The 16,856-nt window shown below is 36.1% G+C and overlaps 1 protein-coding gene across 2 annotated transcripts in view; it reads left to right on the top strand.

Annotated features, from left to right (window-relative positions):
* Positions 1-8,012: 8,012 nt before the first annotated feature.
* Positions 8,013-16,856, top strand: part of LOC127434463 (matrix metalloproteinase-16-like) — a 77,032-nt gene continuing 68,188 nt past the window's right edge. For both annotated transcript variants that reach the window (XM_051687249.1, XM_051687248.1), the window contains exon 1: positions 8,013-8,452. In XM_051687249.1, coding sequence (XP_051543209.1) covers positions 8,342-8,452 — 111 coding nt within the window. In that variant the 5' untranslated portion in view covers positions 8,013-8,341. The remainder of the gene's footprint in view (positions 8,453-16,856) is intronic.

Raw genomic sequence — 16,856 nt, 5'->3', positions numbered from 1 at the left:
TGACTGACTTCAACTTTTCAGTTTGTGTATTTTGACTTCTGAGAGCTGTTCATTTTCCTAAGCACTGCTAACAGAGTTCTTGTGATAATTCTGCTGAGTCTGAGTTGAGCTGAGAACTGCTGGATTTTCAAATGTAAACATTAAACACTGACTGGTGAATTATTGATCTGCAAAAATTGATTCCGCTAACACGAGGGTCAGACTGTCCATCACACCTCCTCTGCCTCGATTTTCTTTCTGCTCAAATCAGATTTCAGGAACGTATGACTCTGCTGTATAATTACATTGGTTGCCATTAAATGGTGACATGTGATTTACAAGACCGGGTATTTCAGTCCAACGTGTGTAGCTGTAATTTCACAAGCTTGCTCCACTTATTTGAAAGCCTGTTTGCAAACCTAGCTAGGCCATTGGCCATATGTAATACATCCCTAATCACTCAGCAATTTAGTGGAAAAGGGCAAATCGTTGCACTTTTAACACTTAAAAAGTGTACTTATTTTTTTCCACTTTAAAATTGTACACCTAAACAAAATTAAAATACTTTATAAAATACTTTATCCTATCCCAGCTTAACATGCGGAGACAGCTGTTAGTTGGCTATTTTTAGGTTGATTTCCCAGAAAACTGTAAAGATTGTTGCTTTGTGGTGCAATCAAAATATTGTTTGACACAGCAACATTGGCTCAACCAGTGGTGTGAGTTTTGGGCGGGACTGTCTGTTGGTCTATCCAATGTCAGACACGGGGAGTTTTCGGGAAACCTGTTTGAAAACAATCGTTATTTTTGCAATTCCGTTTGATGTTGCAATAGGCACAGAAATTGCAAACTCCACTTTTAAGTTTGCTGCGTTTGCATTAGGCCTACACACTGCATTTAGATGTTGTAATTGCTGTAGCTACACACTTTGATTTGAGTCCAAATAAAATACTGTCTGTGAGAGACTCAATAAACAAAATCTATAATAGTGAGGTTCTACAACTGGATATAAAATCTCTTTTTTTGAGCCTGATCTCATGAAAAGAAAACGTGACTGTGGTGACATTTTTCCAAAATGATATTACATGGCTCCTTATTGCCGCAATTCTGAGGTGAAATGTCCACTCTGTGGCGCTAAAAGCAAGTTACATTTTCTCCCAAGCAGATGAGGTTTATAAGGTTAATGCTTTATCGAGTTTCAAATCAATAAAACCTACCTCCCTACCCTAAACCTTAAACCTAAACCTAACTGGTAATGTCATAAAAAACAAATGTGAGGTGAAAAACGCAATTGCTAAAGCAACCATGTAATTTTGTGGTGCTTCTGACACTTTCGGTTCACGTGTCCACTCGCATGTTCTTCAGGACTCTTATCCTTGTCCTTTGCATCACAAGTGCAATGCTCTATCAGATGAGATACTGCTCATTTTGATCACATTTGAACAAGCTTATAAATGTAGTTGTTATGTAATGCAAACGATAAATGCATAGCCTTACAAGTCATGCACTATAGTAAAATTGTTTTGATGTCATAAGAAAGCATTGTGAGGAACAAGCAGAAAAGTAAGTGTTTATGAACTGATAATCTGCCCTTTTACTCGTTATTTTAGTGCCTCTAGTGTTTATGAAACTGATGCAACACATACAACGAGCCAAGTAAAAATCATTTTGCAAAAATTTAGTTAAAGTGACGTGTTTCTATGAGACCAGCTTTTATCTTTACGTATTTCACACAGAGATCCAGTCCCTTGGCGACTGTGGGGGGAATGTGTGTAGTCCTGTGTCCTGTTTCCAATGACTGTGATTACGCAGTTAACATTTAGAATGATCACACACCACAAGATGACTTTACATTTCACCCAAACCCACCCTAGCATTTCCAGCAGAGACAATAAGTCTCATTGCCCTCATTTACCCCAGCAGGAGGGCATCTCTCTGTGTTCATCCCACCTCACAAATGGTGTGGGAACCTGTCTTGGAGACACCAGATTGAGTGAGGCAGTGTTGGTTTCCGGAACTTTGACCATCCGTCTTTTGACGTCTGCGGTCATGACAACAGACCACGCTCTCCCACTGACGTTTGCATAGTGACACGGTCAAACACATTGACAGATAAAAACTCGCCCAAACACACTCGCAACAGTGCATGCACCCTTAGGCCTGTTTCACACTGCACGCTAAAAGTAGCACATATTTTCACCGGCACACACACTTTCTATTCTGTAAATCTGCCTTGTATCCAGATGATTTAAGCAGTCTAGATTCTGCACTTTGGGGTGGGGGTTCTGTTGTATGTAGATTTAAACAATGTTCTACAGTAGGTTCAGAACAATTTAAGCTCAATCTACAGCATTTGTGACATAATGTTGATTACCCCAAAAATAATTTCAACCCATCCATCGATTCTTTATTTTATTTTTTATTTTTTAATAATAAGCAGAAATTGCGGTTACAGTTAGGCATTTAAAATAGAAGTGAATGGGGTCAGTTTATAACAGTGGTGAAGCCATGGGTGTGCCAGGGTGTGCCACTCAAAATGTAAGCTTGCACATCTAAATGAAATGGCAGGTTTTTTTTTGTTGGTTTTTTTGACGCTTTACTGTTTGCATCATGTCAGACATGGTATTATACTTTATTTATATTTTCTTATTAATTAATGTAACAACAGTATTTTTTTATGAACCAAACATCCCCGTACTCCATAAATGCAAAGAATGTTCAAAAAAGGTTTTGAATCTTCTTTTAGTTGTGCATTCTTCTGTTCAACACAATGCATTACTGACTTATTTATTTTCCATAATTACATTTTTAAACCAATTAATGTAACTAAAACCTGGCATATTTTTATAATTTTTTTCTGTATTGTGCAAATTGTACCATTATTTATATTTGTGTCTTTAGCATATTTTGGAAAATAATGATGAATTATTCCAAAACGTTTATTTTTATTATTATTATTATTTTTTTTTTTTTTTTGGACAGATTATTAAGCCTTATAATTTTATATATAACAACGTACTTTTTTTTTTTTTTTTTTTTTTTTAGTCATTTAAACTACACAGAGCTTAAAACAATTATAGCCAAAAAGAAATTGAAGCAATGGTTGTTAATGATCATTTTATTATATTTCACTTAATTGTTCTTTAGTTGTTGAACACCCAAAGTCTTGTTTCTGGCTACACCACTGGTTTACAGATATTAATATTCCCACTGTTTTAAAAGTATAGCCAAAAGACGTAAACATTATATGTATTAACATAATTGTAGGGTGATAAAATCGCTCACTATCACTTAACCTTATCTGTGTAAAGTTATATCCAATTTTGCAATTTTCATGACTTCGTTGCCATGACGACATAATGCAGGTAAACCCACAATTTTAACGTGCTAAAATCATGAAGAACAGTGATTATATGACTCTAAAATCATGTTAACATGTATCTTGTGGCTATACTTGAATGGACTGGCCCAGTTCACTTTCATTGTAAGTTTAACTATTTTTTTTTTTTTTTTTTTTTTTTTTTTTTTTTTACAAACAAGGGATGAGTTTAAATTCATTTCTGTGGTATTCTACATTATAATATAAAAGCTGTTGATTGGGCTTACATTGAACTGAATCCAGAACATTCAGAAGTACCATTCAGAAGTAAATGTGGTCCTCCTTGTGTAAATTATATTTCACATCGATCAAGTGCATAATAATTCTAAATAGCTTACTCCTGTTATTATTGAAAGTATTAATGATGTTGTAACCAAGGGTCAGGAATCATCTTGTTACCTTTTAAGCCACTACTGGTTGGTCCTGGAACTCCACCATATGGTGCCATAAAGCATGTTTCCTCATTTGACGGCCATTCAAAAATAACTTTTTCCAAGTAACATATAAATTGTATATTCATATAAATTGGACATGTGTGCTGTGTAATACAGGCCTAAGTCTAACACAATATCATACACAAGCCCGTTTTTCCACCACGGATTGTGGCTAGCTTCTTGGAAGGATGTCATATGTGAATTGACTGCGCTTACATGTTTAATCACATTATGTAAATATAGTTTTTGCTGTGCTATTGTGCACATGTTAGCTAGCATTGGTTTATGTTTAAACCACATCTGTCCTCTGGAGCCTTCCTATTGTCATAGCTGGACGTTAAAACAGACTTTCATAAAACCATACAATTTAAACCAGAGGCTGCATTGTGTTTAGAGTGATTAGGGCGCCCTTACTGGAGCCGCAAGCGACTCCTGGCTTTCTTAAACATCTGTAGAGTGTGACCTACATTTGACACTGTAGTCGGACTCCAGTTTGTAACTTTCAGCAAGTCTGTGTGCCATTGATGGATCTACATAAGGCTCCATCAAAATTACTTGCTTCTAAACCTGAGCCTGCCTGTCATCATTTAAACAAAAGTGGTGCTTGCTAAGACGAGCATTGCAGTTGCTCATTCAAATGGTTATGGATGTGAATGAACTCTAAATAAACTTTGGTCAGATATGAATGACACCTTACCATGTTGCTTGTTAAAGACACGTGTGTTATAACTTTTCTAAGTGATCAAACGTACAATTTTCACATGGCGAATGATAAACTCGGCGGAAAACTCCCATAGATTACATTGAAGGAGAGCCTCGAACCATATCTTCGAACCAGAGTATCATAGGGACTTAAACTCAAAGTATACTTCAGTTTTAAAGCAAACACTTAGCGTTTGTGTACTGTCGAACACTCTCCTTTCAAAATAAACATTTGACTGCTCATACACAGGCGGTAGTTGCATGCACGCTGCGACTGCAATGAGATACTGGACTATTTCTCTTCAGGAGTTTAGACCCATATAAATGTCTTTCTGTTCCTTCAGACTTGAGTTATATAAATGCATAACACCCTAGATTCCACATAACAATGCACTAAAAACAACTTGAAACACCCGAGCAACCACCTAACAATGCCCTTGCAACCACCCACAACAACCTAGCATCTTGGGATGAAACTTCAACTGAAAACTTAATGAGACAGATAAGGGAAATCAGATGAAAAAAGGATGACACAGAATATAAGTATGTGAAGCTTTAAGATGCATTTAATGGACACAAAGCTGTCATTTTTAAGTGAGATATTCGCTGCTATCACTGAATTAAAGGTTTAAAGGTAGGTGAAGGTAGAGAAGCAACATGGATTTTTAAGAAAAGATCATAATTGTGTTTTGCTGGTGTTTTTGATTAAATGCTTGCTGTGCTTTGGAATAAATCCTCTTTTTTTTTTTTTTTTTTAAACAAATTCCACAAACTCTGCCAATGACTCGAATGGTCACACACAAATAGAAATCGGCCAATAAAGTCACACATGGCAGGTGCCCATCACTGCAGTCCCACTTAGCAGAGAGGAAGAATCGAGCAGGTGCCATGATTTTAATCCTGGCATTTACCGTTGACACGCAATAATGATGATGACATCCTAAACTAGAGCACTCATTTCAGCAACCATCTGTGCCTCTTTCTCCTTTTTTGCTCTCTGTCCATCTGTAATTTTCTTTCTGCTTGTTCTGTCTCCTAGTTTCTCTCATTCTCTTGTGCTGTGCTGCTTGGAGAAAGATGGAAGACTTCATGATTTCCAGGACTGGTTAGTACTGTCCCATATAACCTTCTTTATGACAATCACTTCTAATGTTATAACTGCATTTGTTTTCGATTCAGAACACTCCTTCTGTTTCCTTCACAGATCGGCCAATAAATGCTATGAACAGGCTTCACATTTGCATGACCCTTCATGCACCACTTTCTCCATTTCTTAGTATGGCTTAAAGTATGGCTCCGGTCCCTCTTTCAAGTCTGTGGGATATTTTGGCTTTGATCACTTGGAAAAGTAATAGCACACCTCTCCTGAACAAGTCGCATGATTTGAGGTATCATTCATGTCCGTAGCACAAATGGTGTGGGACAAAGTTACATGTTGAAGTTTAATACTTAAGGTTAGAGGTTTGTTTAGATCCCTAACCCTAAGTATGTGCAATACAGTAGTAATAGTGATGGTTACCTTAGCAATTATTTTATGTTCTGTTGGAAAGTTGCCACTGGAATGTGGTGATCACACATCTCTTCTGTGATCAGTGGCGGTTATGATGAGTGGTTGGAGTTTCACAGATGGCAGTGGTGCATTCCCATCTCATCAGTGTGTTAAGAGTGTATAGGTGATTCCCTGTGGCCCCATGCAAATTGAAACCTCATCAAATGGTCAGGGCTATACCCTGCTGTTTGGCTTTTTTCCATCGCATTTGCGATGTAGAATGTCATTGATCTGTGACATTTAATCTGATTTTCTTTTCTTTTCGGCCTTGATGTTTGTGTTTTCCCACTGAGATGAAGAAATAGGTTTATTTTGTGACAGTATCTTTGGAATGTTTCATGTAAGAGTGGAATTCCCACTTGACACATTGTGCTTTTATTGGAGTGTTTAAATTAATTGCTTTAGGTTACATTTGAGTATGAATGTAATATACAGAAGTCTGTACTGTTCTGTGTTTAGAGTAGTCTATTTAATTGGAAAAGGATGACTATTGGAGCTGAATTTAGAAAAAAATCTACTACTTGTTGTAAACCACGAGAAAAAATAAATAAAAAAATACAATATTAGTCATTTATATTAGTGGGGATATTGTGTTTTTCTGACCTAGTTTTGATTTCCCATGCTTTGCTTTATGAACCCATGAAAGAATGGTTAATATTACTTCCCTCTATTGGACATGGGTGTTACTGCATGTAAAAACAAACGGATGATTCTGCCAAGAAGTCAGCACAGCAAATAAACAAATAAAGTATACAAAGAAAAATAGCTATAAAAATATAAATAATAAAAATACAAAAATACAAAAATCACGATTAAATCAATAATTTGAAAAATTGCAAAATAGAAAGATATATATAGTGTATTAGCTGACAATTGGTGGATGGATGGATGGATGGATGGATGGATGGATGGATGGATATATAGATAGATAGATAGATAGATAGATAGATAGATAGATAGATAGATAGATAGATAGATAGATAGGCCTATTATATATATAATAGACCCTGCACTCTGACCCCAGCTTAGCTGGGATATGTGAAAAAAATAATTTCACTGTATATGTGCAAATGTATAATGTGTGATCGATAAATACAATTATTATTATAATTATTATATAGACTTATACGAGGATACTATTTGTTGACTTCAGTTCGGCTTTTTACACCATCAACCCCGCTCTCCTATGGACTAAATTAACCCAGCTCTCTGTTCCCGGCTCTATCTGTCAGTGGATCACTAGCTTTCTGTCAGAGAGGCAGCAGCTAGTGAGAATGGGGAAATTCACCTTAAGCACATGTACAATCAGCATTGGTGACCCCCAGGGATGTGTACTTTCCCCACCACTCTTCAAATCACTCTGGACCCCATTCACCCAGCACACTTCCTCTTCGAACTGTTGCCCTCTGGCCTGCGCTACAGAGCATTGAGCACCAGAACAGCCAGGCACAGGAACACTTTTTTTTTCCTTCAGGCCATCCACCTCATGAACAATTAAAACTGCACCCAAATGCTTTCCTTTGGTCAATACAACCATGTGCGATATTCAGTCCATCCATTCCTACTTATATCCATATTTCATTTATATTCTTTAACATATCCTACCTCTTCTTCAATACATTACATCACCTGCACATAACTGTATATCTGTATATAAAATATTGTAACAACATTATTGCGCTATATTTCTCTTTTTTTTAATCTGTTATATTGTTTTTTATTAGTATTATTTTATGTCACTGTATATATGTTTAAATGTATATATATATTTTCTTTATTTTTTTATTTATTTTTATTAATTATAATGCTAATTATTATTATTATTATTGTTGTTGTTGTTGCTGTTGTTGTTGTTGTTGTTGTTGTTGTTGTTGTACAGTAGTGTACAGTGTGGTGTTGGGTTTCTGATCCAGGATTCCGTGACGTTGTTCTCCGCTGAGGAGCGCAGCGCGCATGCGCAGACGGGAGAGGTATGGTTGAAAACTCGCAGTCCATCGCGCTGAGCAGAAGAGGAGCAGCACAACTAAATGTGACTTATCTGAGCATCATCACGTCTGCACCTCCGGGAGACAAAGACGAGAGAAACTCTGAAGGAGAACACAGCGCGATCAGAGCCTCCCGGAGTTACATTATATCATTGTACATGTCTGCAACATCTTTCGCGACGTGTCGACTGTTTGCTTGCCTCTAATGTTTCCAACCAACTGAGACGAGGGGGATTTATTCCTTCTTTTGTTCTTTGCTTTCCATTGACTCTTAAATAAAAAAGCAGCCACAAACGAATAAATACGGGTCACTATGATTTTGTTAACATTGCATAATAGAAGAGGGTTGAATTGCTTGTGCGCGCAGTTCTTGCTGTGGATTTTATGTGCGGTGGACGGAGAGGAACAGCATTTCAGTGTGGAGGTAAGAGAAGCAGAGAGGAGATGATGCTGATGTCCTTCACACATCTCTAGATATAAACCCTGCGCTGGACTGAGACAGCCTGCATGAAAACTACTAAAGCAATTAATCAATTCAGCCTTTGCACATGGAATAATAGCCTAGAAACCACTTATAACATGTTAAATTAAAGTTTATCAAATGCACAACAAAACAGCATGCAGAAGGAATGCCTTGCAATGAAATGTTTTATTTAAGACTTTTTGGTTGATGTTGTACCATTATAGGTGACTACAAGACTAAAGGTGTCTGATTTGTATGGCAACTCAATTCAAACATCCTAATGAAATCAATGTTTCTTGATTTCAAAGGGTCTATATTCTTGTGTCTAAGCATGCCATGAAGTTTGTTTTCACGATTTAATGTATCACACAGGATCTGTGCCCACTCATTGGGGCCACACTTTACATTAGTGTAGATGCTACAGTGTAATTACTATGTAATTACTAAGTAATAACATTGACATGCACAGCATGGACTTAATATGTATTTTTATATAAGCAACTTTTAAATACACTCAGTATTATTTATATTAAATTAATTACATTTACATATAAAATGCATAGCATACACTCTGTAATGTAAACTGTTGCCAGTTATGATTTGGCATCTATGGCCACTACAATCCAGAGCTAATTTATTAAAAAATATAGTGAACTTCTTCTTTAGTTGTACCACTGACTACTTATCACGTGGCACAATAACTGTGGCAGTGCCATTAAATTGTTAATTCCTCAGCAAGAAAGAGGGGTTTTAGATTTACCGGCTAAATAGTCCCATACACTTCCATGATTCCAGTCCAAGAGCTTGTATGCTCTGTTTTCCTGCTGCTCAGTACACACACTCTCATACTGAGTTAGAGATGTACTGTAGGGTTGATCTTGGGTTTGTTCTATTGGCACCATCTGATTCACGAGAGGGCGGAATAAATCAACTCGACATGACTTGATATCCGGCCAGTAACCGGAGGAGTCAACCTGTCATTACGGCCTAAATATTCTAACGGTAAACATGCTGTTACAGTTAAACTTTGCAACAGTTTGAAGAAAGCTTTTCAAAGCAAATCTGTCTCTGAAATGTGCCAACATTATAAAAGCCTGCTGTGAATTTACAGTTGGTCAAAAGTTTTGCTCAAGTGAGAGCTGTTTGTGTTATTTGGAATACTGAAATGTGTTCAGGGTGAAGTTGTCTTCTTGGCTTACAATGATTCAAGCACTGGATGGTGTTGTAGAGGCAAACCGCCTGTTTATGAGTTTGACAGTTGTGTCAGATTCTCTTTATGTCTGCAGTGAGTCTAAAATGTGTGGTAAGAAAAACAATAGGTCAAAACCACCTTGAATTTTCATTTTGATATCATTATACTTTTCGTCTCTCGGAAGATTGCTATTTTAGATGTTTTGAGATTAGAGGTTTTCTCAGGACAGCAGCAATTCTGAAACATTTTACAGTATGTACTATAAAGGGATAGTTCACCCAATCATAGAAAGATGATTACTTTCTTTCTTCTACAGAATACAAATTAACATTTTCAGAAGAATAACTCAGCTCTGTAGTTCCACACAATGCAAGTGGATGGTTGCCAGAACTTTAAATCTCCAAAAATCACATAAAATCATAAAGTATAAAAGTAATCTATATGACTCCAGTGGTTAAATCAATTTCTTCTGAAGTGAAACAGATCAATATTTAAGTCTCTTTTTTACTGCAAAATCTACACTGTCATTTCTACATTCTTCTTCTTTTGTTTTTTGGTGATTCACATTCTTCATGCATATCGCCACCTACTGGAGGGGGCTGGTGAAAATGTGGACATTTATAGGAAAACAAATTACTTAAATATTGGTCTTTTTCTCACCCATTCTTATCATATAGCTTCAGAAGATATGGTTAAGATTTAACCACTGGAGTTGTATGGATTACTTTTATGCTGCCTTTATGTGATTTTTAAAGATTCAAAATTCTGATAACCATTCACTTGCATTGTGTGGACCTACATAGCTGAGATATTCTTCTAAAAATCTTTATTTGTGTTCTGTAGAAGAAAGAAAGTCATACACATCTGGGATGTCATGAGGGTGAGTAAATTATGAGAGAATTTTCATTTTTGGGTGAGTCTCATCATCATGTATTTAAAGAAGTATTCCACGTTTTACAGATTACGGTGTTACATCACCATGGCAACCAAATTGTAAAATTAGATATTACTTTACACAGAAAAGGTTAGTAAGCGATTTTATCACACTAAAACTATATTAACACGCATATTATTAACGTCTAGTGGCAATACTTTTGAAACGGATTGGCCCCCATTCACTTCCATTGTAAGTGCCTCACTGTAATCCAATTTGTGCTTTTTTTTTTTTTTTTTTTTTTTAAGAAGAGAAGGGACAAGTCAAAATTCACTTTTGTGGTAATCAACATTGTGCCACAAATGCTGTCGATTGAGCTTAACTTGTACTGATCCTGGAATATTCCTTTAAGTGTTCCATCATATTAATTAGACAACTTTAATTATAATTAAAAGTGGAACACAGATTACAAAAATCAAATCTTACTCAACACAAAGTTTTTCGCTGGATAGACAGACACAAAGACAAACTACTCCGTATAGGATTTCAGCACCTTCGGTTTCGTTAGTTTTCTTTCATTCAATCCAAGCATGATGATGAATACAGGCATTTTTTGGAGTTTAACGAATCCTTGTATGAATCAACGTTCAGTCTGCCAGGGCAAAAGAGTATACAGTAGACAGACAGAATGCATTTTCCACTACTCTGATGTTATAAATGGACAGTGATGTAAAAACAGACGTTTATTGGCGCGGTTTGGCTCATAGACTCTGTTGGTGTGGCAGAGACAGAGGTTTATATTGGTAATTTCCTGCACACACATACATACAGTAGGTTTGTAGAGGGATAAGATGAGCCACTGTGTTTTTAAATGATCTGAGCGTAAGTGAGAGTTTAACCTAAATCTGTACTGTTTTTGATGGCGGAGCAGCTGTCCGCTGACATTTTGACCTCTCAGAGGGACTGAGGTCAAGAGTCGACTGCTCACTGAGCCACAGCATCACCTCTTATTTCCTTTCCCCTGTTAGTACTGTTTTGCCACAACAAAGCAGGTATATTTAAAGGAATAGTTCACCCAAAAATGAAGATTCTGTCATGGTTTACTCTCATGTTGTTTAAATCTGTATGTCTTTCCTTCTTCTGTGAAACACAGGAGATGCTAAAGGCAGAATGACAACCTCAGTCACCGTTCACTTTCATTGTATGAGAAAAAGTAGCAAAATTTTTAAGGTTAATAATCACAGAATTTTCATTTTTGGGTGAACTATCCCTTTAAATATGCCCATTTCATTGTGGCAAAACAGTGCTAGACAGATTTGTCTCTCTAACAGTTCTATTTTATTTCTTTGCATGTTCAATGTACACATTCCCAGTACAGTAGACAAGGTCTCTCTCTCTCCCTCTGTACCTCTCTGTGTGTTTTGGAGAGAGACATTATTAATAGTGTGTGACAGACAGACAAAAGAATGATTTAACTAGTGTGCAGTGAAGGCAGTGAGGTGTGTTATGAAAGAAACCATTGACAAACTATTTGGTCTTTGAGAGAGCCAAATTATTAAGAACCGACAATGGACATGTAATCTTTTCTTGGCGGTTCAGCTCTCTCCCTGTATGTATTACTCTTTGGAGGTCTTTACAAGCTTTCTTAGTTGAGGAATGGTCTTTCAGAATCAGCCGAGAAGTTGTCTCCTGAGGACACAACTGATTTATTTTTTAATTAAAAAGTAAGATTTATTAAATGAAAAAAATAAAAAAATAAAAAATAAATAAAAAACATTTTATGGGACTTAATGGGAGCGTTATTTCATTCATTGTATAGATTTAAGCTATTATGTTTTGCAGAAAATGCGTGTAGAAGCTATAAAATAGCATTCTTGCATCAGAGATGTCAATCTCAGAAAAGCATTGTTTTGTGAACAGATAAAGCTCTGTCACACCACTCAGACAAAGGCGTATTCTCTCAAGAATGACATGTTTGGATGGTGTTTGTCAATTGTATGTTTGCATGTATGAATAGGAGTCAGAGAGAGTTCAGTTGCTGTCTTTCTGTTGCAATCTGTCTTTCATCTTGTCAATGTCACATTAAAACTTGGATGAAAAGAGCGAAATTTCTGTCTTGATGCCCACAGTATTTCACCTCCAACACACAAGTACACATAGTGTATAGGCCTTGGCGCTACAAGAAAACCTTGATATTTTTCAGCCTTTTGATGAAATGAAATCTATATCTTGATATTTATGTGTTTACTATGAAATGGCCTAAAAGACTGATTTTATTAACAGTGACCATATTTCATTTATTTGTACCAATATAGCAACACACAATAATAAACAGCAATATTAATCGACATATATTTTTACTAATACATTCTACTAAATGAACATACTGTATTTGAGAGATTATGTAAATTAATTGTTGAATTAAGAGTTTGGAATGGATTCATTAATGAACATTTTGAACTGATTCATGGAAATGAATCAAACTTACCAACTTTAACACTGAAAAAATTGGAAAATGCAACTTGTCCAAATATTAATAATACTAAATCATTTTATTTGTGATTTACGCAACTAAATTGTGTTTCCCTTTCAAAGTTTGTTTTGATTAATGTAATTCTCTTAAATGTGCATTCTGCTTGATTACAGTATGTGGGGTGAATGTGAACCAATCAAGTATGTTTATGATGAAATTTACTTAATTATATTGAGCTAATGAAATGCAATGCTTGAACATTTTCTCACAACTTAATTGTATTGCATTTGATCTATTTATTTTTTAATTATGTTATGTTTTGAGAGGGACTTGATGGGCAGAGAATAAATGTTGAAATTAAGTGATATTTTATGTATTTTTGAGCAAGATGAGAAAAAGATGCTAAAAGAAACAACACTAGATAGTGTTTATGTTCAGTTATGTAGGATTTACAACCAATTATGTTATGCTGGGTTACCGTTGTGATGAAGAGTAGAGCTTTTGCTTAGGTTTAGGACGGGTACACAAGGAACATGTTATACTGTATGTTGTTTTAGTCAAGAAGCCATTTTTGCTTAACATTTAGCATGCTAATGTTTGCTATTTTTAGCTAAACATTAGCAATTTAGCTTAATCATATAGAAATCAGTACTGTGACAAAAAAAGATTATGTAAAACTAAAGAAATGAATCATGTTAGGGACACAAATTAAATCACTTTAATGCTACTTAATTTGGTCTTGTAAAAAATTACTTTATTATGTTGAAATTACGTAAACAAATTAAGTTTTCTGACAAAGAATTAATTAACTAAACCAAGAAGAAAAAAATTGTGTTGATGTAACAAATGATTCATGTGGAACCATGTCAATTCAAAACATCTGTTTTGCTAGTGAAGTCTTGGGACTTCAAACTCACGAGTCACGAGACTTGGAGGGATCGTGACATTAGTCTAATGACACAAATTTTAAAAACTCGGCCTTATGAAAAAGCCATTAAAATGATCATATATCACAATGTTGCTTAATTTTATATCATCAAAAAAATCATCATGAATATATCATGAATATTTGATGTATTGCCCAGTCCTAATTATATTGCAGGGTTTTGCGGTTTGAAATAGTCAGATTAAACATAGTCTCATATTTCATAATAATTTGTACGAGATGGCCAAATTGTAAGATACCGTACGACTCATATAAAAAGGTTCAACTTTTATTCCCATTGAGACCAACCAATCAACAAGCACATTTTTAAACTGATACAATACAAGCTTCAAATTTCAAAACACTTTCTTTTAGGAAAGGAAACAAATTTTGCAATTAATTCCACTTTTTTATATATATAAATGACTAGTTTAGGGTTAGGGGTTATACTTTATGGTTAGATTTAGGTTTGGAATTAAACTTCATAATAACATTGCTTGTTGCATCGGTTATTTTTTCTCTATGGGAGTAAAAGTTGTACGTTTTTGTACGAGCCAACCCATGTGATTTCACATCTCAGAGTGTTATTACAACTTGTCATGAGACTGGTGTTGTTCAGATTACATCTGTTCTGAGTATTGGGTGACAAATCACATTATATGTAGCCATGCTTTGGGGTTTTTCACTTTTGTACAAGCTGCATACAATACACACACACACACACACACTTCATTCACACTCAGCCGTCGGAGCAACACACAGATTTAAAAAAGAATACACAATATACCCATCCCATAATACCATCTCTTTTGCTTTATATTTTTTCAAATAGTTGTGAGGTTGTGTGTAATGCTGAGGGTTGTGTCCATAGCAGCCGAACTGGACGTTTTCAGTCCTTTGTTTCTTACTGTTTGACATTCCCGATAGCAGAAGAACCCTTTGAATAATGGAGACATTTCTGTGTGAAGCTCAGGCCTGACTCGGTTGGGTTTGTTACTGAGTACAACATTAAAGTCTCTTTTGAAGGCTCATGAATGACCAGAAGCCAGAATGTTTATTAGATCATTTCCATCCTCCTTCCATCTGTGTGTTTATACTTTCTCAGTGTTTATGAGATGAGTTGCGCTCTCTGTCTTTAGCTTGACTGCAGGCCCTCTGAGGTCATGATGAAAGTTAATTGGCTATTGAGATTGTAGAACTTTGATCAGCTGTTCTGTTTTACTTCTATTGAATGGGATGTGTAAATTGTTTCAGTGTATCAGAATGATTTACAAGACTCATATCGGTTTAAAGGAATAGTTCCCCCTAAATTGAAAATTCTGTCATCATTTACTCACATTCATGTCATTCCATGTTGAGTTTCTTTCTTCCATGGAATACAAAATTAGAATTTAAGCAGACTATTTAGGCTATTCTTAGGCTATACAACAAAAGTATATAACGACCAGCTGCTGTAAAGCTCTAAAAAGGATATAAAAGCACCATAAAAGTACCACAAAGCACCATAAAAGAAGTCAGTATGGCTTGTGTTCTATATTTCAAGTCTTCTGAAGCCATATGATAGCTTTATTCATGGCCACAGTTCTCAAATCTCTTTTGTGCATATTTATATTGAATCTTGGCACATAAAAATGTATTAGGTTTGATGTCAGCTATGCCAAACATCACGCTAAGGGGTGGGTGAAACTCCAATTGCAGTGTTGCCAGATCTCACAAGAGAAACAGAAACCTGGTCTGGAAAAACAAGCCCAAAATAAGCCACTTCCCTCACCAAAATAAGTGAAAATAAACAATAAAATGTTTTGGATTTATCGGCATAGAAATCATAACAAGCATACAGTTAATTAACAGTTAAGTATACATTTAATTACAGATCTGCTTCTCAGTCAAAACCCGGCAGTGTAAAATCTGTATTAATGCATCATATCTAACAATAATTTACTGAAGACTTGGAAACAACAGAGAAATTTACTTTTCACCTCTATATTTTTCCTATCTGGATTAACCGTGCATGTACAGTACAGTAGAAAATATACATAGTTGTTAAAAAGGTCTTCATTCACAAAATGCGACATCCACAATGGGCAATTAGGCAAAGAAATGTGTGATGCAGCAGTTTCTTCAAAATATCTCCTTTTGTGTTCCTCAGAGGAAAGAAAGTCATACTGGTTTAGAACAATATTAGGGTGAACTATCTCTTTTAACTGTAATGTGATTACAGTTGTTGCCTTTGTGCACATTGCTTTGCTATGTGTTTGCATGTTTGTGTTTGCGTGTATGCATGCATTCTGTTCCGACATTGTGTCATCGTGTGCCTTGTGAATTTCCAGGAGAGATCGGAGTGCTCTGTGCTTGATGTTGCATGTTGCGTTCACACATGGTCTCTCTGATGTCAGTTTGGCTCTGTGTGTAGAGCAGATTTTCGCTAGGGAGGGGTCGACACGTCCGTCTGTTTATCTATCAGAATCCTGCTAAAGAACAGAGCACACCAGTGCTACCCAAACACAGTTGCAATATAACGCGTGGTCCTGTCTTTATGCAATGTCTATTTCTAGCTTTCTTACTCTCTGGACATTTTCTTCTTTCTTTCTCTGTATTTGTTTCTCTCTCTCTCTCTCTCTCTCTCTCTCTCTCTCTCTCTCTCTCTCTCTCTCTCTCTCTGTCTGTCTCCCTCACACCTTCTCTCACTGTTTTCCTTGGCCTAATGTTAGTGTGCTGAAAGAGACTTGCTCTTCAATATTTAATGGCATGGGTGATTGTTGGTGCTGAACAGACGTACATTAGGCTAGCAGCTCTCTTGAGACCTGGAAAAAATGTCCCTACAGCTCAGTACCACCGGGGGTGGACTGGGAAGAGAAATCAACCCTGGATCTGATATGGTTGGGGGAGGGGATGGGGGTG

Source organism: Myxocyprinus asiaticus, chromosome 44, assembly GCF_019703515.2.
Source record: "Myxocyprinus asiaticus isolate MX2 ecotype Aquarium Trade chromosome 44, UBuf_Myxa_2, whole genome shotgun sequence".
NCBI lineage: Eukaryota > Metazoa > Chordata > Actinopteri > Cypriniformes > Catostomidae > Myxocyprinus > Myxocyprinus asiaticus.
This window is presented reverse-complemented; position numbering and strand designations above follow the sequence as displayed.